At 35.1% G+C, this 23,611-nt stretch overlaps 1 protein-coding gene across 1 annotated transcript in view; it reads right to left on the reverse strand.

Moving 5' to 3' along the window:
• LOC110039311 (callose synthase 10-like) overlaps positions 1-23,611 on the reverse strand; it is a 207,574-nt gene that overhangs the window by 18,767 nt on the left and 165,196 nt on the right. The window contains 4 exon segments of the mRNA XM_020744331.1: positions 16,393-16,551; positions 16,768-16,815; positions 16,910-17,086; positions 17,172-17,224. Of these exon segments, the coding sequence (XP_020599990.1) occupies positions 16,393-16,551; positions 16,768-16,815; positions 16,910-17,086; positions 17,172-17,224 (437 nt within the window).

Consider the following 23,611-nt stretch of genomic DNA (forward strand, 5'->3'; position numbering starts at 1 on the left):
AATGTTCTCTTTTTCAAATATCTTTGTTTCGATCCTTACTGGTACAAATCCATATAACTATGATATGGTCTGCATTAACTTATTTCTTTCCAAAACACCTTCATATCCTTTTTTTTCAACTTCATATGAAAACTTGATGCAATAAATGCTTTACAAAGCTTAAAGATGCAAAGTTAATTGGAAATAAAAAAGTTTTAAGGATTCTATCCAAAAGCAGTAACTTTAACTTCTCACATCTTCGGTCAAAAGACTCCTTTTTCATGATGCAGTTATTGTTGATTTAAGGTAAAATATGCTAGAATACAGACATTCATTTCAGAAAAAAATACAATTCAATGTGAACTTAGACGTTGCAAAAGTCCCATAGAGGTACACTAGGGGAGAACAGGTTGCACAATAACAACATTTTGTGCAAATTTTCCTTAATGCATAGTAAGAAAACATTTCTAAAACCTTAATTAAAAAAAATGTCCTTTAATAAAAAAAAAATGTTTGAATGAGGCCTTCAAAACCTTTAATTAAACACAATTAACTTTTAAAATGCAAACACTTCAGGCTATTTTGCTACAAAGTAGCACGGAAGTTCAATCCTTAAACATGCATGATCCTCAACACATGGGAAAAAAGTAGATAAGATTTTTAATGCAATGAATGTTAAACCAAGCCTAAAGATGCAAAATTGAAAATCCAACCTCTGAAGGAAATCAGGCGGAGTTAGGAAGATCCAATTCAACCAGGTGTAACCTTTCAAATACCGCTATGATGGGCACACCTTGTAATGACTATTTTTACAATGTTTAAATATATCTGAGATGACTTGATTTGGATCTGCTGAGAATTGTAAGTTTATTTTATATTTACTATCTTTTTTTTTTTTTTGAATTTTTATAGTTTATTTTAAGCATTTGTCAATTTTTTGTGGATTTTCCTAAGGAGAATAATTTGACATGTTGAAATTAAATTTACTGCATTCAATTAAATTTTTAGATAGTAATTGTCTGATTTATAAACTGCCATTATCATATTTTAGGGAATCTTAAACATTATTTTAAGGCAGCTTTATCTTATTTTTATAAGCATCCATAGTTATGACTACTACAAAATTTCTTATTAGAATTTTCTTTCTTAAGAAATTAGCATGTCATTGTAAACATGAATTCTTCGCAATCATTCGGAGTTTGTTTACGAATCATTCAAATAAATATATTCTGGATATGATATGCAACATTTTGACTATCTTTCATAATTTTAAGTTTGACCATTGCGCTTGAAGGTTTACAATTATCCAGGTGAGAGCAAATGATATAACGATGAACTTCCCAAACCAAAGTAACTTAAAATAAAACAATTAAAAAAGGAAGCTATCATTCTCCATGTTGGCCACATCTTTGAAAAAAAAGCATTTATAATAACTGATTTTAGAGGACAAATCTAATGCCACAAAAATGTCAGTTTAGATGCAATGATTTACCAACAACTCAATGATTACTCATATTCATAAAATGAAAGTAATATAAAAAAAATTAAAAATACAACACACATGATAATTTAGGTTCATTAAATTTGTTTCAAACTATTTAACCAACCAAATATGACAGCATTAAACTCATATAAGACCATTATATGTTACCAATATTTTTTTCACATAATATTCATCACAGGAGCACCAAGAAAATTATACCAATTTATGATATGTCAATATCAATATCATTCTCTAATTTATGTGCGAGAGTACCTTCACGTTGTATGTGCATGTGTGATTAGTACTAGGGTTCCACCGCACTGGCGTCGGCGTCGGCACTTGACTCGACGACGATGTGGTTTCCCGCACTCGGCGATGAAGACACTGTTTCCCGCACTCGACGACAACGACTAATCGTCATCTTCCCTCTTGCACCAAACGACGACGAAGGGCTTCGGCGTGCGGTTTCGTCGTCTCCACCTTTGCACCTTCCAACTAGCCATTCAGTTTTTGCGGTTCTTTTTTGTGCGGATCGAGTGTGGTTTTTAACGAGCTGCGACTTCGTGCCGTCTTCGATCTTCTGTCTTCTGCGCATACGGTTCCTGCGAAGTTCTTCGGCTTGTTTTTTTTTGCCTTTGCCCAACTGACAGTTTCTTCATTGCGATGGAGCTTTCTTCTCTTTCGGTTGAACCTGACAAAACCTCCTCCTTTGCCCACATGGTAGGTAATTTTCAGTGGGAGACAGCGGTTGTTTTCCCTTCAAGTTATAAGGAGTATCGTGATGGTAAAAGTGACTCACTTTATAAAGAATGAAAGCAAAAAAAGTGGGAAGACAACACTTTTTTTTTTCTCGTCAGAAATTTCAACGCTGACTGACAAATTCAAATTTGCTCATATTGGGAAATTTCAGTGGGGAAACCCACCTATGGAATATATTAGGAAAAGTTTTGATGACCTCAAATTAACAGAAAAGTGAAAAGTGGGGCTCACGAATGAAAAACATGTATTGATTCAGTTAACCGTGCTTGAGGACTACACTCAGATTTTCTCCAAAAAATATCTTAACATCGGAGGTAAACCTATGAAACTACTCAAGTTGTCTCCTGATTTCGACCAAAATCAATTTCGACCCAAAATTCGACCCAAAACATGAAACTCCCACTGTACCGGTATGGTTTAGTTTACCTGGTCTAAAGCTGCATTTTTTTCACCATCAGGTTCTCTATTCTATTGTGGCCATCCTTGGAAATCCTTTGAAGCTAGATCTACTCACTTTCAACCTAACAAGACCCTCGGTGACCAGAATACTTGTAAAAATAGATATTACTTTACCTGATGTTACTGAAGTCTGGTTAGGCACAATCCATAATGGTTATTGACAACAAATAATCATGGAACACAGACCCCCATATTGTACCCACTATAAGATGTTTGGCCATATCTTGGTCATATAAGATGTTTGGCCATATCCTTGATAAATGCCACAAGTTTCATCCAAATTTGAAATCTAAGGTTCAAGTGAATAAGGATGGGTCTAACCCCACTGCTCTGAATATTTTAGTTCCACCTGGCGAGGATACTACCAGACAGGAGGTGTCTGTTGCCCCTGAGGAGCCCTCCCATGACGCTGCTGTTACTGTTACTGCGAGTGATGTGATGCTGACACCTTCAAACCCCATAAAAAATAATACTGATGGACTATTACCTACAAATGACAGTGTTCAGACTGATAATCAGGAGAACCTTGTAGCTCCACTTCTTCAGGAAGTATCCGGTGTAGAGACAACTCATACTTCACATATAGTAGAGCCTATTGTGGGTGCTACGGTTGGTATTCCTTCTGCTTCAGTTCTACCACCCCATCAGACTGATTCTTTGGATGAGGAATGACAGATCTATTCCAGGAGGAAGAAGAAGAATGTAGATCGACTCCAACTCGGGAACGTATTGGATGATACATTGGTTACTATTGACAATGACGATCATCTTACCAGCTTATTAGCTTGCTCCTTCCCTAAAACTAGAGGCAGAGGCAAGACCAAATTGGGTCGCTCTCTAGCCATTTGATACTATGTATTTCGACACTATTAGACTTTTTATTTAAGCATCTAATGTATTTTTCTGTTTTTTCTAATTTTGGAACCATTTGTAATTTTTGAGTGGGCAGGGTGCCTATGCTTGGGCCCTCCCACAAATTGTATCTGTATCTTTCTTTCTATTTAATATATTAGCCTTTTTGGGCTTTCAATATATATATAGAAAGAGAGAGAGAGGAGAGAGAGAGAGAGAGAGACCCTAAACAATTTAAACATGTAGCAACAATTTATGCCATTAATTTTAATATTGATTAATTCATCAAATAAAACAAATAAATCATGATTTAACATGCAATAACATTTCATATAGAAGAAAATAATATTTATAATAATTAAGAAATATGAATGCTCATCTAAGTCATTATTGTGCCAATATTATGCCTTGATCTTATCCTCACTCTTGACCATTTATATAAGTATTTCTGTCAGTTACTCATATCAAAGAATAAAATACTTATAAAATATAATTATTTCAAATGCTCATTTTTTTATTTATCTAACTCAACTTGTAATCATTCATGGAAACCTAAAAATTTTAATTTAATTCTTAATTTTATATCAACTATATTTATACTTAATATGATGAATTGTTTAATTTAAAATAATTGACAGCAAAAAAAGTTCCTTTTCATTATAACAACATTTAGCAATCTATAGTATTATAGTTTAACTTAACTAAAATTATTTCTTTTATAAATCTATAAGTTCTGATTATCTTAATTAAAAAATTAATTTAATTCAACTAAAATTAATATTGATCATTACATTAATTAAATTATTTCTAATTATCATACGTAAACTTTAACTTCTTAAATTAACTTTGATTGTATATATAAGTATATCAAACATTCTGCCATGATAAAATTCAGTATCATAAAATATCAATATAAAAAAAAAAAAATAATTCCAAAACTCACTGGTTGCTTAAGCTCGCACCAACTCAAGCCAATTTGTAGCTGTTGTTAGATCTTGCATAAATTGTGTGGCAATCATGCCTCACTGCTCTTGGTTTGGATGATGGGCTCGAGTTCTCTCTCCTTTCACGCATGCAATATGCTTGACCTAATCATTGATCGACACAAGACTAAAAAACAATCCAACCAGCGCAAGGTATGCACATGATGTTCTTGAAGTTGAGTCCTCCCGCACATGATATCAAGTAATGACTCTGTCCTCACTCCCTCTCAATCTCCCCCTCCCACACTTGCCCCTCTTGATTTTGAATTGAGGGTAAGCCTCCCTTTCCCTTCGACTACCCTTGTAATAATGAGCAACAACTAGCCAATTCTGATTATTTTTTTTATCAGACATTACATTTGGAGTCATATATTTCAAGGTACAAGACAACTAATATAAAAATCATAGCTGAAAAAATAAATAAATTTCAAATTAAATATAAATCCTTAATATTTTTTATATCATTATAAATCCATTCCAAAAAATAAATTTTATAATCAAAATAAACTATTGTACTACATTAGATTTCAATTTTGCTTCTAGACACTTTTTACATTTTATTTGAATGGATTTTATATACTTAAATTTATGAAGATTTAAAAATTTTTTATTGCATAACTTTTGATATATTATAGAAAGGATTGTGCCCACTCTTTTGACATAGAAAATATTAATTTTTCATCCGATAATTTAAATTCTATAATATTTTGTATATTTTAACAAGTACATTGAACCTAAAAATAATTGTTATAGAACCAGAAAAATTTCAAAATAGTGCTATGGATATTGCATATAAATGATTTTGTAAATTATGACTATGAAACCATGTATACCAATTATCCTATAAACTCTACTATTTGTTGTACATACTAATTTTTATAAACTTCTATAACAAGTTAGTTAATATTCATATATGGGAAATTGCTAACTCTTTTTCCTTGTCAATAATAAGTTGTGTGTGCAAAGAAGAAAAAAAATGAGGAAATACAGGTGACTGTTTAACTGTATTTTATATGCATTCAAGTGATAATATGAAGATTTGTGCAAATATATGATTATCCATCACCTCGTTTGATATGTCTAAACGTATAAAAATAAGTGAAGGTATAAGATGCAGATGAAAAAAATATAAAATATTCTAAATGAAATAATAAACTTTTGTTTTTTATTTATGTTATTTGATTACGATATTATGCTAAGAGAATGGCAAGAATGGCTTATATTGTTGCTTCTAATACATGCTTACAACTAACACTAATTTTCATACTAACATATACTTAATAGGCATTACATATGACATTGTTAAATATATCATATCAGCCAATTGCAAAGAAATCTTACAATTCATCAAAGTTATATTGACATATGCATATTTTTTTCTGTGTAGTGAAAATAACAATAAATTTTAGTAGTCTATGAAGTAATTGGGAGGGCCACAACTTGAAAAGAGGGTGTTGGTCACGACTGAGATACTAATTTTAGATATGTTAGCTATTATAGATCAATTATATCAATAATTACGAAAGACATAAATTTTATTAAGATAAATTATAAAATGGTTATTATAAATTCTATTTTTTATATAGATTTTTAATAAGAATGAAAAGATGTTAATGTGATACGGGAGCATAGGACTGAACCTGCCCCAACCGATTCAACAAGAGGCTACTGGTTCAGTAGGGAGGCTTAACCAACCAAACCTTGCTCAGGTTTAGGAGTGTCGTCACTCGAGGGGAAGAGTTCTCCCATTCTAGTTATCTTTTATTATAAATAGACTATTTTTTGTGTCATGATGTAGTTATTGTTGAGATTTCCATTTGTACAGCCTTCAATGTCCCTCTTTTCCCTTGTAGGTCTGTATCTAACGGTGAGTAACTTATCCGAGGTGGTGTGCATCTTCCCCTAATTCCTCACCTTCTTCCCCTCCACTGCCATAACTCTTCCCCCCTACCAGAATCCTCCTTGCTGCAACTCCACTAATCCTCTCTACTGCAATACCCTACTATTCGTTCCTCCTTCCTGCTGCGGTCCAATGTTCCTTCCTGCTGCGGTCCAACGTTCCTTCCTGCTGCCGTTAACATGCCTTCCCCCATCTGCCCCTTTTCCCCGATGCTTTGTGGGGAAGAATATCAAGAAATGGGGATTGATTCTCGCTCAAACCAAGTTTGTGTACGACCGATCAGTAGGACAGACCACAGGTCGCACCCTAATTAACGTCATGTATGGGCGCAACTTGCTCACTCCACTGGAATTGGTGCCACTCCTATAGACGTCAAAGGTTAGTGAGGATGCTAGGAATGAGTGCATAAGATTTAGAAATTCCATGAGGAAGTCGGAATGAGATCGCTAAGCAAAATCACAAGTACCAAGCATGAGAAAACAAGATAAGGAAAAATGTGATGTCAAGAAGTAGAATTGATGTGTATTTGGTTGAAAAAAGAGCGATTTCTAGTAGGCGCATTCGGAAAAATCAAATCACGAGTAGACAAACCGGTTAGAATACTTCAAAAACCAAATGACAATGCCTATAAGATTGCCTTGTCAGGAGATTACAATGTTTTAGCCACGTTCAATGACCGGACTTGATGCCCTATAACGAAGATTCAAAAGCTTCGACAAATAAAGTCAAGGTTTTCCCAACCTCGGGAGACTATCACCAGACTTGGGGGCCTGGCTAAATCAGCCAGCGGTTCTGCAGGGCAGCAGGGAAGAGTACAGGTCCAGCAGGAGGCTGGAATAGCTCTCCCTTTCGATACCTTGGGGTGGGAATTACCGCTCCCACTCTCTCCCCCTCCCCCCTTTTCCTATTATATTCCCTTCCTTAAGCGAATTCCGTTCCTATTCTATTCTCTTTTTTTCTATCCCTTCGGATTCTATCCCCTTCCAAATCTATCCTATTCTATTCTCTTTTTTTCTATCCCCTTCCTAATCTATTCTATTAGCTATTATAGGTATATTGTTTGCTGGCTTAGAATTTAATTTTTGATTGTTTGTTGATTTCAAGTCTCTGTCTCCAGGTGATTCTCTCTTCCTATGATTGTATTCGACGGCGAGAATGTGCTATGACTGGAACTTGTCCAAGGTGTTGATTATCTCAGCTTGTTTCATCTCTTTTTGCTGCTGCCCAGTCCACCGCAACACTCTTGCTCGCAATCAACTCCCTTCAACACCATCTAGACAGGCCACTTCACTTCCAACTCCCTCCAACACCTTAAAGACAGGTCGTCAACACCTCCAACTCCCTCCAACACCTTTTAGACAGGTCGTCAACACCTCCAACTCCCTCTAGCGATGTCGTTCCCTTCCTCCTATCCCTTCCAGCAAGTCATTGCCGCTCCCAACTCCCTCCAACACTTATGATCCCCTTCTTATAGTCCCATCCAACAGGCCACCACTTCCTCAATACCCCTCCAGCCGACCTCCACTACCTCTAGCTCTTTTCAGAATTGCCACACTTCCCTACCATTCATCCAAACCTACCGTTCTCTCCACTAGAGGGTCATTCATGTATTTTGTATTGTTCTATTCTTATTTTGAGGAGCCATCATTGTGGATTTTGAATTTTAATAATAATGTTTCATTTCTATTATGGTTTGGTATACGTTAAACGTGGCAGATTTAACTCTATTCTACAAGGAGCCAAAAGCTTTGACGAATAAACTCAAAGCTCCCCCAATCCCTGTAGACTAACACGGCGATTTGGGATTGAACTGGCCCAAACCCGTTCCATAAGAAGCTACCGGTTTAGCAGGGAGGCTGAACCAGTCAAACCCTAATTACGGTTTGAAGAGTTGTCACCCAAGAGGAGGGATTCCCCCCTTTCTAGTTATCTTTTATTATAAGGAAGTTGTTGTCTGTGTTAGGATTTAGTTTTTGTTGAGATTTCCGTTTGGAAAAATCCGGAGTCCCTCTTTCCCGGAGTCCCTCTTTTCCTTCCCGTCTAGGGTTGTATCAGATGACGAGAAGGTGTTGTGGCTGTATCTTGTCCAAGGAGTGTATCTTCCCCTAATTCCTTGCCTTGTTACCATCCTCTGTCGTAACTTTTCCACCTACCAGAATACTCCTCTCTGCAACTCCACTAATCATCACTACTGTAATACCATACTTGCCATTCCTCCTTCTCGCAGTCGTTAACAGGCTTTCCCCCCACCTACGCCCATCCACCAAAAACCTCCTTTCCCACAATCATGCGCGACCCCTCCAGTCCCTTACCTGCACGTTACCCGGTTACCGTAACTCCAACACAACCCACCTACAACTGTCGCAACCTCCCCGACCACCAATCACCTACTGTCCAGCCAAGGTCCACCCCTTTTGTCCTCGCCTTATAGGATCATTTGTAATGTGTGTTGTTTTATTCCCATTTTAAAAGACTTTTGTTGTAACCTCTCCTGAATTTTAGCAATAATATTGTCATTTATTTTGTGGTTTGGGTTAACTATGGTGTCAAAATGTTTACATTATTGTTTATTAGATGACAAAGAAATGATTCGATGTTTATGATTATTTAAGAAAAAAAAATTATTCCAAATAGATCTTAAAAAATTAATCAATTGTTCCCTCAGTATGACAATTTGTATTGGGTTAGGCCATGACAAGTCAACTCCACATCATAATAGGAGGGGTGTATTTTCAAAATAAAAATAAAAATAAAAATTCACTCTCAGTTAAGAAAAAAAGCTATAAAGATTGAACTTCAGTGATGGTTGTGTCAATAAAAATCTCAATCACATGGGATACTATTACCAAAAAGCCCTCAAATCCCTAAGCTAATTATTTGGGCCCAAGTTAAAAAAAAAATACAAAAACCCAAAAAATAAAAAATATAAAAAATATTTTAAGCAACAAATCTACTGTTTAAAGTATAAAAAATTCAATCCACCATCCTGCAACAAAGATTTAATGAAGATGATGAATTTAAGATAACTCAAAGAATTAATGCGGTAGCAAGCATATCTTTATGATCACTCATAAAAGTTTCAGGCCCATATAGATAAGACATAAGCCCTCTAACTCTATAATTTGGCATAAATTGACATCAGTAAATTTCAGTTATGATTAAGGGTCTCTGATTGGGTGATTATAAGAAAAATAACATCATTACATTATGATGATAGCCAAAGCCAAGTAGTTTCTAATGCTACAAAACCCTTGAATGATGTATGATAGTGTGCATTTGATAAGCTACGAAGGCCCTTATTAGCTCAAATAGACTTAAAATTATCCTCTTAGACAAAGAATCAATCCTAACTTTACAAAATCCCATTGTAAGACGCAACCTATGGCTATTGAGAAAGATGTTTTGATCAAGTTAGGTAGATTACAAGATTAAACAGATCAACATCCACATTAATTGGAACAACATAGCCATGGGATCTTGATCTAGCCCATCATCACTTCCTCTACCATTTGCATTTAAAGGAGATAAATTCTCCCAATCTAAAATCAAAATTATTGCTCTCTCTCATTATCAGGAGTAGGAATTAACGAAGAAGCTTACACCTATGGAAAACATAAAACCAAATTAGGTCCTCACAAAATTAAAGTGTTCAAGCAGTATCTTATATGAAATCTAATTTGCCTTTTAAAACGGAATCCAGAAAAAATCTCTCGAAACACAAGTGCAAATTTTTGGAGCCTACAAAGACCTTCAAAAAGGGTGATGTGAAGTAAAACAACATAGCAAAGTCACAGGTAAAAGACTATATGTACACCACAATCTTAGTACTAAAAGCTTTGGTTTCTTATGTATATTAATGTTTTCATTACAAAATTTTCATGCAAGTACAAAATCAAATTATTCATAATAAAAATGCAGCAAGTTCCAGAACACCTCCCAATCATATAATCTAATTATATTTCCAATGAACTCTTTTACCGCACCCATTATACTCTCTTAAGTCTTTGTGTGGGTCTATTCCTCAGTTTTTTCATGATGTTGTCTGCTGGTAGAGGATCTTATACAAGCCACGTGTTGTCACGTAAAACAGAAGAAAGAATAGTTCAAATAACACTAGGTAATTTACAAAAGTGAACCCTGCTGTGAGCCTCTTCGAAGCAATTCAGACAAATAATTAAAAGTAAGAATGCAATCTTCCAAATTTTTATTTACTTAAAAGAAGTAGAAGACATAGACTCAATAAATATCAAAATACTAATCTCCAATTTATTGCGCACAAATGCAAGCTGTTAATTACAGGATAAATCAGCTTAATTTTTACTGATATCTCCAATCGTGTCCATCAAAACCTGTGACCGCGGGTCTCACTAAATTATACTGCATGTTGCTAAAAATCCATTCCAATGCAGGTCTCACCAAATTATACTGAATGTTGCTAAAAATCCATTCCAATGCAAAAAACGTAAATATGACTGGAGAGGTGAGAGAAAAAAAAACATCTAACAAGGAAAATAAAAATGACTTAACACTCATTAGTGATCACAGAAATCAAAAGTCATAATCATTAATCACAAAACTAATTTATAGGTCATCAATCATGGGATCCAACTCATGACATTATTGATCACTGAAACTACATAGGCTGCAACGAGAGTTGGAAATCCAAGATACAATCATGCCGTGCTGCCTACTCTCCCTTATCAATCTCATGCTTTGCTGAAGAACAATTAACTCATGTATACTATCCTTCCATCTAACCATCCTGCTCCTCAAGTTTCACATGTTAAGAGCTTCCAAACGGAGATTAAAACAAAGAACCTCATATGTATACTAGGAGAAAGAAATCCACCGAATAGGATAAAGACAATATGGATCCATAAGATTGTTTACAACCAAATCTGAATTAACTCATAATTTGAAGTGGAATTCAGCGAAGAAGAAGAAAAGTTGCACAAATTATCATATGCAGTCTATGAGAACTTATCATTAACTTACAAAGCTTTTGTATATAGTTTTGATAGCGTGCAGATATTCAAGTTGATTCATGAAGCACACCAAAGTCCAGAATGAAGAAAACAATTGAAGAAGAAATCCAAGCTCCCAAGTTAAATGACACATGGACACTTACAAAGCTTCCTCCAAATAAAAAACTAGTTGGATGCAAATGGGTGTTCAATTTTAAGTGCACAACAGTGGAGCAATGAGAGGTTTAATGCAAGGTTGTTGGCCAAAAGTTTCATTGTTTTATGAGATATACTATCAAAAGACGTTTGCTTTAGCGACCAAATTAAACACTGTAGGAGTTCTTTTTTCCTTAGCAATGAATAAAGAGTGAGAGCTACATCAATTGATATCAAGAATGCATTTTGAATGGAGACCTGGAAGAAGTGTATATAAAAATGCCCCAAAGACAGAAACACGACTCAAATAAACATTAGGTTTGTAGAATAAAAAAAGTCACTTTATGACATCAAATAATCGTCGATGGATTGGTTTGATAAGTTTGCCTCCATGTAAGAATGCGATGTCAGTCTATGTTGATGATATGATCTTGACAGATGATAATGACAAAAAGATTGAAACTATTAAGGAAGTTCTTGCAACTACTTTTAAAATTAAAGATCTGGGAGTGATGAGAAACTTCTGGGCATGAAAATGACAAGGTCCAAGATGAGTATTGTGATATCCCAAAGAAAATACATCCTAGGCTTACTAAAAGAAAGATGAATGCTAGGGTGCAAATTTGTTGAAACTCTCATGAATTTCAAAAAAAAAACATTACATTCGGGGGGAGAAAAGACCTAAGTGGAAAAAGGTTGATATTAGAGTTTGATGGTGTCATGACCAAACCCGATGCTTAAAGTTAAATAAGGCTGATACAACAGTTAGACGGTACGAACATTTGATTAACTATCCACATATTTTAAAACTTCTAGTACATATAAAAGTGTCACTAATCCACAAAGTGCAATAACAATTTAAATCATCCAACAATAAAATCCACAAACAACATTTCAATTCAGTACTGAACAGTAAATCAACATCTGAAACAAATAGTAAAGAGACACCATTATCATAAAAAAAAATATGTAGCAACAGCGATACTCCACTGGTAAACAAAGTCTTTCCTACTAAACATATCAATCTAAAACTTTTCTTCTCCAGAAAAAAAATTAATTACAACTATAAGTATAACTTAATCAGTAATTATAATGTAATATGCATTAAATTCTTATGTTATTGTATACATGAATGACAAAAAAAAATGCAGTTAATTTTATTAAAACTTTAAATTAATCCCTTCCAGTTTTAGTTTAAGTATTTATCTTTTTTAACCTTTTTAAAAGTTATGACAAAATTTCTATCTTACACAAAGATATCCCCAAAAATGTGTCTGAAATTGTACTCGAGAGTACACATTTACTATTTCCTTTAACGTGCACAGATACATTGCATCCCCTGCCAGTAACATTTGAAGGTAATTTTGTATGACTTAAACATTTACCTTTCATTTCATTTTCTTTAAATTAACTTTTTTTTTAAAGACATTAAACATTCAGTTTCCCTTTTCCAGTTCATTTACTTTCATTCTTAAGCTACAATATGCATATAATCATAAAATAATTGTCTAAAACATTAAAGAAATTCTTTATTTAATAAGCTTTAAATATAAGAAAATAATTACTCAGATTCCAAAATACTTCTCATCTACTAACTTGTACAACCCCTATATTAAATGAATGTGATATCATTTGATAAAAATCATATTTTTAAAAGAAATATTTAATGTATTTAATGACAAAATTAAAATGACACAAGTCATTACAAAATTTCTTACCTTAAAAGTTTGATTTGTTTCCTGCACAATATTCCCCTTTTTCTTTTACACCTTTAATTGATTCAGCCTCAAATCTTCTACTTCTTAATATTTGATTAATTTAAATGTGTCATTAGCAATTAATATGTAAACAAATAGTTTTAATTTAAACAAATTTACATCATAAGAAATTAAATACCCAGAAGATTTGGTTCTTACCGTACGCATCTAAATCCCAATTTTACACACAGGGTATCAAAATATTCCACTTATAAAATCTAATTCAAGTGGACTTAATATTAACACATAAATTAAACAAATTCACACTCACACATTATAGCACATAACAATAAAAATAAATGAATTTATTAAAAATCTTAATTATACCTCAAACTTTCGGTTTGCCCCAATGCACGTGAGCTCAACAACAAGGAGCTTTCCCTCTTCTGCTATGCGAGCACAACACTTCTTTGACTTCTTCTTCCGTCGCAATTCATCCCAACAGAGGACACAAATCTTACTCCCCTCTTCCATCGGCCTCGATTCAATCCAGAGCTACTCGCCTGCGTCTTCTTCCTCTTCGTCGACCTCTTCTTACACCTCACACGAGCACTGTACCAGCGCACGAAGCCGATCCTCTTTCTTCCTTTTCGTCGTTGCTCAAGTAAGAACAATTTCAATTGTGTGCGATAAGCTTCGCACGACGAAGAAAACAACACGAACCTTCCTCCTTCGGATTCCTCCTTTTCTTCTTCTCTCACAAGCAAGCCGAGAACTTTCCTTCTCCTTTTCTTTTTGATTCTCCTCCTCCTTTCTTGGCTAGGGCACGCCACTGTAGAATAGCACAACTTCTTCCTTCTTTTTTCTTTCTTTGCCCATGCCGCTTCGTTTCCTCTTCCTCGCTAGTTATGTTTGATTCGATCGAATGAGAGTTGTGCGGTTATGTTATAACTAAAAGATGTGTTAGTTTATTAATATTAATAATAATAATAATATTATTATTATTACTTTTTACTATTAAAGGTGAAAAAACTTATTTACATGTCACACATTAGGCCTGACATTGCTTACTCTGTCAGCATGGTGAGTCAACACAAGAACATTTAAAAAGAATATTTGAAGATGGTGTACATAAAATTAAGATTTTTTTAGAAAACTCTTGACAAAGAATTGTTATTAAAGAAATTTGACAATAGTTATGAAGAGATGAACATTGATGCTAGCTCGGCAGAAGAACTCACGAACAAAAGATCCACCTCTGGGTATTATTTCCATATCTAGGGAAATATTGTCACATGGTGGAGCAAGGAGCATGCAGTGGTCTCTAGAAACAGTGCGAAATATAAGTATCAAACATTTGCTTTGGAAATTTGTGAAGGAATGTGGATTCATAGGGCACTAGATGAGCTAGGATACTCCATTGATCAATCCATAAATATGTTTTTTGATAGTCAAACTACCATCAAAATTGCAAAGAATTCCCATGTTAGGACCAAAAAAATTGAGTTTGATAGACATTTTATTTCTGAGAAGGTCAATGGAGACATTATTTACTTAATCTACATTCTTACTAATCTTCAAGTTGCTGCTGTATTCACAAAATTTCTACCTCCAGTTAACTTTAAAAATCTGAACACTAAGCTTTGTCTCTTCAACATCTATGACTCAACTTGAGGGGTAGTGTGGAATTCAGTGTTTCCCATTTAGATTTATCCTCATTTATTTCAGTATTATGTTTGTAGTTGTTTCTTTATGTGTTTGTTGTATCTTTAGTAAGTTGTAATTGTAGGAATTATGTTTTTCCTAGAGTTTACTCTCAATATAACGAGAGGAGATGTAATTTGAAGATTAAGGAAAAAAAAGATTTGTTCCTCTCAAGTTTTCTTTCACTTATGATGCACGCATAATCAAAACTATGTTAACTAAATCCCCAAAAATAAATTCATACTTCAAGGTCAAGTAAGCTTAACACGCGGTTTCTGAACCATAGGAATCATACAAAATTACTTCAAAAACACCAATAAACTTTTCTAAAAGCATGCCTATCATGATCTTATATTTTCATGTTAAAGAAAAATCAACCTGCTGAAGCACAAGCTAATTATGGCTGAAGTTTTAACAAAATCAATAACATCATAGGTTTTCAATCAAGACAGGCCAAACGGTAAATTCATTATACAAAAAATCAGTACATGGTTAATTAGGGTCTGTTTGGGGCTGCTTTTTTCACACGGCGCGGCCCCAAACCGTGACATTTCGTTGTTTGGATGCCAACTTCGCGGCCGCCGACTGCTAAAGCTGGATGAAAGCGGGCCGCAGGATCGACTCTGCAGCCCCGCATTCGCACCGCTAATATTACCTATTTCCCCACGATCCCAATTGTCTCGCACACGCCCCCTGTCTTCTGCCCTAGCGTCCCGCCTGGTGTTCCCAAGCCTTCTCATGTAGCCCATGCGCCTTCTTTTTCCTCAACTAAGAACGAAGCCCGGAAGCCTGGTCATGGAGATCAATCACATTTTTAAGTTCATATGTTCCAATTATGAATCCCCATGCCAAGGTTGTCCAGCAGTGGAACAGATTATATATACTTTTTCAAATGTTCTAGATGAAATAAAAATACTCTTTCTTTAATAGAAAGTTACTGACGACATATAATTATTAATTTATTTGTAATTTTATTATTTTTTTTCTTTTTCTATAGCACTTTTTGTTCTCCCTGTTAAGTGAGTTGTGTATCTGAAATTTTCTTTTATTTTAAAATAAATTTTTGCTTTTGAAATGTCAAATATGTGACTGTCAGAGTTCAATTTTAAACAACTTTACTAGATAGAAACAGAAATATCATTTTTCTAGAAACAATTGCCCCACAGCTGTTTTCACACAGCTGTAATAAACATACAACTAACATTCCCGCAACAACTTCTCCACAACAGCTTTTTGAGGTAGCGCAGCTGCAGTTGAAAAGCTGAGAAGCTACAGTTGCCCCAAACAAACCCTTAATCATTGATGGGTTGGCAACAAAGCCTAGAACTTAAATAAATGCACATTAAAAGCAAGCAGTATACTTGCTGAACAAACTGACCATACATGGCAAAATGGTTGAGATAGCAATCATAGCAGCTTCAAAAATTAAATTAAATGAGAAAAAAAAAACGCTAACCTTGAGTAATCCCAGTTCCAAAATGAATCCCATTATCATTGGGACAGCAGTGAAAACACCAATTTGTACCAAGAACTGAGCATTTAAAGCAGCATCCAGTGCAGTGTTTCCCGAAATCTTAGCTTTGAACGAGATGGCTGAATCAAGCCCAGAGAGTGCCTATAAATATTGTAGCTAAGTTCATATAAGGTCGGGCAAAATTAAAACTTATGATTGTTCTTCGGAGAAGGAAAACATATATATGAGAAAAAGAGAGAAAGAGAGAGAGAGAGAGTGTGTGTTATTTAAAGAATTATATCCCGAAGACTAAAGTTAGGATTGAAAATTTTATAAAACAGCTGAACCAAGAAAAAGAGTCGAGGATGGTGAACTTACAAGGTATACTCTTCCGTACAGGAAAATATAAACAGTTAGAACAGTCATCTGAATCCCCAAAAATTTAAAAAACACGGGATAAGAAAAAGTTCAACACCAAGTCAACATGACATGTCAAAATAAGCCAATAATATAGCATTACCATGGTGCATACGTAGTAACCCACGGTGGTAAAGAAGAAAGACAGCATTCTAAAGAAATCAAAAAGCTGCCCAATACGGTAGACGTCCCTACTTAAAACTTGCTCTCCATTTCCACCAGCCACTTTTCCCTCAAACAACGCAATTTGATTCAACCCAACATCCCTACCTTTCCCAACCTGAAAATTTTGAAATGTTTCAACAACTATTTCTAAAAAAAATAGTAGTTAATGAATAGCACGCGTTACAAATTGCAAACATAACCTGAATATACTCGTGGTGCGTAATATTTCCCTGCCGCAAGGTAGAGTTGAACCCTGAAATGTATCTTGCTAAGATTAAATGTAGGCTACAAAAAATTGGTGTTCCATACTTGCCGGTTAATTGTATATATATATATAATCATTGATATATATATATATGTTTAAGTGTGTGTCTAGATGTGTATGTATGTATATGTATGTATATGTTATGTAAGTTTTGAAAAAGAAAAAAATATTATTCCCCTTCAATTTCATAGAAAAAGATTAGAAGTTACAAAGAGGAAGATGGCTCACCAATTAAGAAAACAATAACATCAATCATAACTCCCCATGATAAAAAAAAGAAACAAGAATTATGACATACCAATAAAATAAAAAATTAGGGCATCCTAGCTTTTCATATCTCAAATCTTTATTTCCTGAACTATTTAAAAGTATTGATTGTTCAAAACTTCATTGTGAAGTGTGTAATTTTTCTAAAAGTCATGTGTTTCGTTTCTAATAAAACGTTTGATTTCTAATAAAACCATATTCTGCTTCAAAACCATTTTATTTGTTGCATAGTTATGTTTGGGGCTCATCCAAAGTTAACACACTTTCAGTAAAAAAAAGTGATTTGTAACCTTTATTGATGATCACACATGAGTTTGTTGGATTTATTTATTGGAAAAGAAATCTGAAGTTGAACAACGATTTAAATGTTACTTTCACATGCTTGAAAATCAATTTCAAACAAAAATTGACATTCTAAAAACGGATAATGAGACTGAATACTTCAACAAATATTTGAGGACATTTATTTTGAAAAAAAGTGTTCTGCATCACTCCACTTATCGTGATACAACACAAAAAAATAGTATTGCTAAAAGAAAAAATAGACATTTACTTGAAGTTACCCAGACGCTTATGTTTTCAATGAATGTTCCTAAATATCTTTGGGGTAATGCATTCCTTACCTCATGTTATTTAATAAACAGAATGCCATCTCGAGTTCTGAAATTTAAAACCTTTTACAAGTCTTAAAAAATTATTTTTCCACATCTAAGATAACAGCTAATTTCCCTTTAAATGTTTTTGGATGTGTTTGCTATGTGCATGCCCCAAATATGTTTACGCTCAAAACTTGATACCAAAGCTGAAAATGTGTTTTTATTGAGTATGCTTCCAATAAACGTGGGTACAATTGCTTTAATCCTGCAAAAAAAAAAAATTGAGAGCATGAATGTCAAGTTTGTCAAGGATCACCCATTTTTTCAAAATAATTTTCTTCAGGGGGAGAACTTAGTTGAAGAAAATAATTTTTGGGAAACTTTACCCATTTCTTTAACTATTTCGAATATGGAAACTAGGGTCAGCACTACTAATCCTACTTTGCCAGATGTTATCTTATCAGATACAGGGGGAGAAGTACTTCCAACGAATCATAATCCTCAACATGAGCTGCAGATTTATACTAGGAAGAAATTCCATAAAGTTACTACAGCTCCAGTTATTTCCCCAACAGATGTTCAATCACCTTTGCCAAATAATGCACCTACAACTCAGAGTAACCTTCCCTCTAATTCCACTCATTCTGATCTTGATCTTCCAATTGCTTTCGGAAATGAAATCCGAAGAAATACGAAACATCCTATCACACAATACTTGTCATATGAAAAGCTATAAAAAAATCATAGAGCATTTGTGTCTAGGATTTCTAATATGTTTGTTCCAAGAACAACTCAAAAAGCATTAGGTGAACCGAGTTGGAAATTAGCTGTGATGGAAGAAATAAAAGCTCTTAAAAGAAATAACACTTGGACAGTCATGGATCTACTTAAAGACAAAAAGACGGTGGTGCTCACGGTGAAGTTTAAAGCTGATAGAAGTGTGGAGAGATACAAAAGGAGACTAGTAGCAAAAGGAAAACTCATGGTATTGATTATCAAGAGAATTTTGCTCCTGTTGCTAAAATTAACTCTATTAGAGTACTTCTTTCTCTTACAGTTAATTTCAACTGGCCACTTCATCAATCTGATGTAAAGAATGCGTTTTTAAATGGAGAAAAACGAGAAGAAGTATATATGGACCTGTCACCCGGATTTGAAGAAAAATTTGGAAAAGGCGAAGTGTGCAAATTAAAAAAGTCTCTATATGGGTTAAAGCAATCTCCTCGAGCTTGGTTTGAGAGTTTTGGTGATGTTATCAAGAGACATGGATTCACTCAAAGCCAAGTTGATCTGTGTGTGTGTGTTGAAATTCACGATAATGAGAAATAAAACAAAATAATTTTATTGATATGAAAAGATGTAATAAATACCCTTGCATGAATCATAAAATAAGAAAAACAATAAAAGAAAATAACATAAAATAAAAAAGCCAAAAATAGAATGAAGATAACCCTTAATAAAAAAAAAATATAAAATTGGAAAGTAAATAACTCTTAATCTAAGGAAATAATTTATTCCTCATAAGTTCATACAGAAATAAATTATTTTCTAATATAACTTCTAACACTACCACTCAAGTTTAAACATAGTTGAAAATCATGTTCAACTTGAATTTGAAAACATTAAACAATGGACAAGCAAGATCCTATGAATTAGAACTTGAAGTCTTCGTCCCATTCTGCGACTGTCTTTAACTGGAGTTCTTGTGGTGTCTGTGGGTGGGTGGAAGACTCCTACATATACTATTGCAGGGATGTTTGTGGGGATAAACATAACACCAGTTGTACTTCCTGAAGTGTTTGTAGGCAGACGGAAAGCTCCTACAAGAAGTGCTGCAGGGGAGTTTGCAGGGAAGTAGACAACTGTGATTGTATTTAACTGCAGTTCCTGCAGTGTATATAGATAATGCTGCAGGGGAGTAGACAACCAATAGGAAAAAGTTGCAGGGTATGACCCGCAGAAAAAAAAACATAAAAGGTAGACCTCGTTGAAAGAAAAGGCTCCTGAGGGGGACGTGCTGTTGGAAGAATTTAGGTGGAGAGTGCTGCAATTAAAGTTTCGGAGGAGAGCTTGATACAAGAAATAGCTCCGAAGGACCTGCTGTACGGAAAGCTCCGGAGGAGGGTCTGCAGTTGAAAAGTTCTTAAGAAGGGTTTGATTCAAGAAAAAGTTCCGCAAAAGAGCTTGATGCAATAAAAAGTTATGAAAGAGGGATTGATGCAGAGAAAGGCTTCGAAAGAGGGCCTGCCGCACGAAGAATTCCATTGGACCTGCTACAGGAAAAGCTCCGGAGGCGGGTTACTGCAAGAATGGTTCTCAAGGAGGGCCTACTGCAGAATAGATTTCCGAGGAGAGCCTAATAAAAAAAAAAGTTTTAAATGGAATGCTACAGGAAAAAGTTCCGGAGAAGGGTTTGCTGCAAGAAGAATTCCGAAAGCCCAGATGACGATCCTGAGTTGGAGAAGTAAGAGGCTGAGAACCCTAGCCGTGTCGAAAAAGGAAAAAAAATACTTCACTTGCCCATGTCTCATCGCCCCGCTCTCTGACAGAAAGATTGGCGTCCTCTTGAACCTTGCTACCAAGAATCCTGTCATTTACCTTGAGTTCCCGCGGGCCCGGATGAAGCTTTTTGGTACTCATGTTTATCCGAAGAACAAATACCTAACGCCGCAACTCCCAAATTGGCAAAAGGAGTGATGTAATTGAAACAAATGAGTTGAAGGTCAATGTTGAAGCTGATACAAAGCCAAAGGTCCAACTTTCAGAAAGAAATGATTTGGGTATAGTAGGATCAACTGTTTGTTCTCAGAGAATGAAGCGATTGTCACAAAAGGAAATTTATCTGAAAAAACAAAACAATCCTTGGAAAAGTCCACCAGAAAATCTCCTAATAAAAAAGGGACGCTAGTTCAAGCTAGTTTATCTTCTCTATTTGAAAAAGTTGCTAAGAAGAAATCTAAGCGGGCTGTGAATGGCACCCTTGAAACAAAAGGCTCTAGTGGTAAAAGGTAATGACTTCTTGCGAAGGAAAAAAAAAAAAAAAACTTATTTAGTTCTGGTCAAAGCTTCGAGTAGCAAAGCGAAGAAGTCTAGCAGAAAGAGTGGGACTGGATTTAGAACTGCAACAATGAAAAAACAGTCTAAGGAAGCAGATGATTAGAGTGAAGATATTTCAAATGAATCTCAGGATGAAAATGAGATGAAGATGAAGATTGGGTGGCATGATTAGTAATGATTTTCTGGAGGACGGTGGACTTCCTTGATGTAAACATCTTTGCTAGTTATGGGAAAAAACATGATACAAACAAGGAGAGAATTCATTTCACCTAAGGATAGAGAACGCAAGCAATTACTGTCATATCTTTCACACCTAATATCTCCAATAATCAATTTATAGTAATTATTTGAAGATAAAGTAAATAACAAAAAATAGGAAAGCCTAAAATAAAAAGGAAAAAACTCCTAATCTAAAGAAATAATTTATCCTTCAAAAGGTCTCATAGGAAACTATTTCCTAATATAGCTTCTAACAATATATATATATATATATATATATATACACACACACACACACACACATATTCTGCGGTCGTCTTCGTTTCTCCGTTCCTGCGTCTCGTCTGCGACAGAGCCGCTCGACACCTTCCTGCTTCTGCTGCGTCTCCTCTGCTACAGAGCCGCTCAACCGCTCGACACCTTCCTGCTTCTGATGCGTCTCCTCTACAACAGAGACGCCCGGTCTGCTTGGCATTGCCTCTGCCGTCTGCGACAGAGCCGTTCGACACTCGTGCGGCTTCTCACTGTGCTTCAGGTTGGCACTGGCTGCGGTAATAGACTCAAAGCTTTCCTATGTCACTGCCCTCGCCGGTGATAACCCTGCCAAACTCTCCTATGTTATAGTGGTTCACAAACGCAACTCCTTTTTTCACCTCATAGATAGTGTGAAATTCCCGCAGATTTACCATGATTATGGTGTAGAAAATGACGATTGCAATTTCATAAAAAAAGTAGAGAAAAAGGCGGACAAACCAGCAATTTCACCTCGCAGTTGGTTCACAAACACAACTCCCCTTTTCACCTCACAGATAGTGCGATATTCCCGCAGATTTGTCATGATTCTGTTGCAGGAAATGACGATTGCAATGTCATAAAAAAATTAGAAAAAAAGACAGGCAAACTAGTAATTTTCTTTTCTGACGCTGAAATTTCAACTCGTGCAGGAAAATATAAATTTACACTAGTTGGAAAGTTCCAATTAGGTTGCCCTAACATAGAAATCATCGGGAACGTTTTTGAAGATTTCAAACTGGTTGGTGATTTACAGGTGGGTCATTTCGACGGAATGCATGTTATGATACAGTTGAGCACAGAAGATGATTACATGATAATTTTCTCAAAATAATTCATCACAATTGAGGGCAAACATATGAAATTGCTCAAATGGACTCCCAATTTTGATCCTAGTCAAGAACCCCCAATCGCACCTATCTAGTTCTCATTACCTGAACTCAAGCTTCATTTCTTTGACCTACCTATTTTATATGCTATTGAGACTATCATTGGAAAACTTTTACAGATAGACTTACCTACGGTTCATTTCTCAAGGCCTTCTATTGCAAGGATTTTGATTGAACGAGGTATTACACTACCAGATATAGAAGAAGTCTGGCTTGAATTTGCTAATAATGGTTATTGACAAAAAATCATTATTGAACAAAAACCATACTACTCCAAGCACTGCAAGATGTTTGGACACTCGCAGAACAAATGCTTTAGATTGCACCCATAGTTGAGAACCAATAGTCAAAAGCAGGAACACACTACTAGTGCACCTCATGTGCCTGAACGCGCTCTCAGCAATCCTGATGACAATTTACCTGAGGGAATCACCACAAGACAGGAGTTGGTGTCTGCCCCTGGGATCCCTTCTCCTGACTATACTATAACGGATAATGTTCAAACTGAAAATCAGGATAGTCCCTCAGCTCCTATTCAGGAAGCATCAGGTGCAGAGGTAACAATTCACACTTCACATACACTGGAACTTGTCGCGGAACGACTGTCTTTCCTCCTACTGCAGTGCTAACATCAAATCAAATCGAGAATCATATGAGTCAGTCTTCAAATAAAAAATGACAGATTTACACTTCTCGGTGGAAGAAGAAGGCTAGAGGCTTACTCAAACTTGAAAACTTAATGGATGATACTTTGGTGACTCCTGACAATGACACGACTCTTCAAAGTTTGTTATATGACTCCTAAAATTAGAGGAAGAGACATAATTAAACTGGCTCGTCCCTAGCTACTTGTTTTATGCATGTTTTAAATTTGTTTTACGTTTTATTGTCTATTTGTATCTTTTTGTTAGGGTATTACTGTACTTGTATCGTATGGTAGGGTGCCTCTTTTGGGCTCTTCTCATACAACCTTTATGTATCCTTTTCTATTTCAATAAAATCAACCTTTGGGCATTTCATAATATATATATATATATATATATATAAGTCTCCAA

This window comes from Phalaenopsis equestris, unplaced genomic scaffold (genome assembly GCF_001263595.1).
Source record: "Phalaenopsis equestris unplaced genomic scaffold, ASM126359v1 Scaffold000002, whole genome shotgun sequence".
NCBI lineage: Eukaryota > Viridiplantae > Streptophyta > Magnoliopsida > Asparagales > Orchidaceae > Phalaenopsis > Phalaenopsis equestris.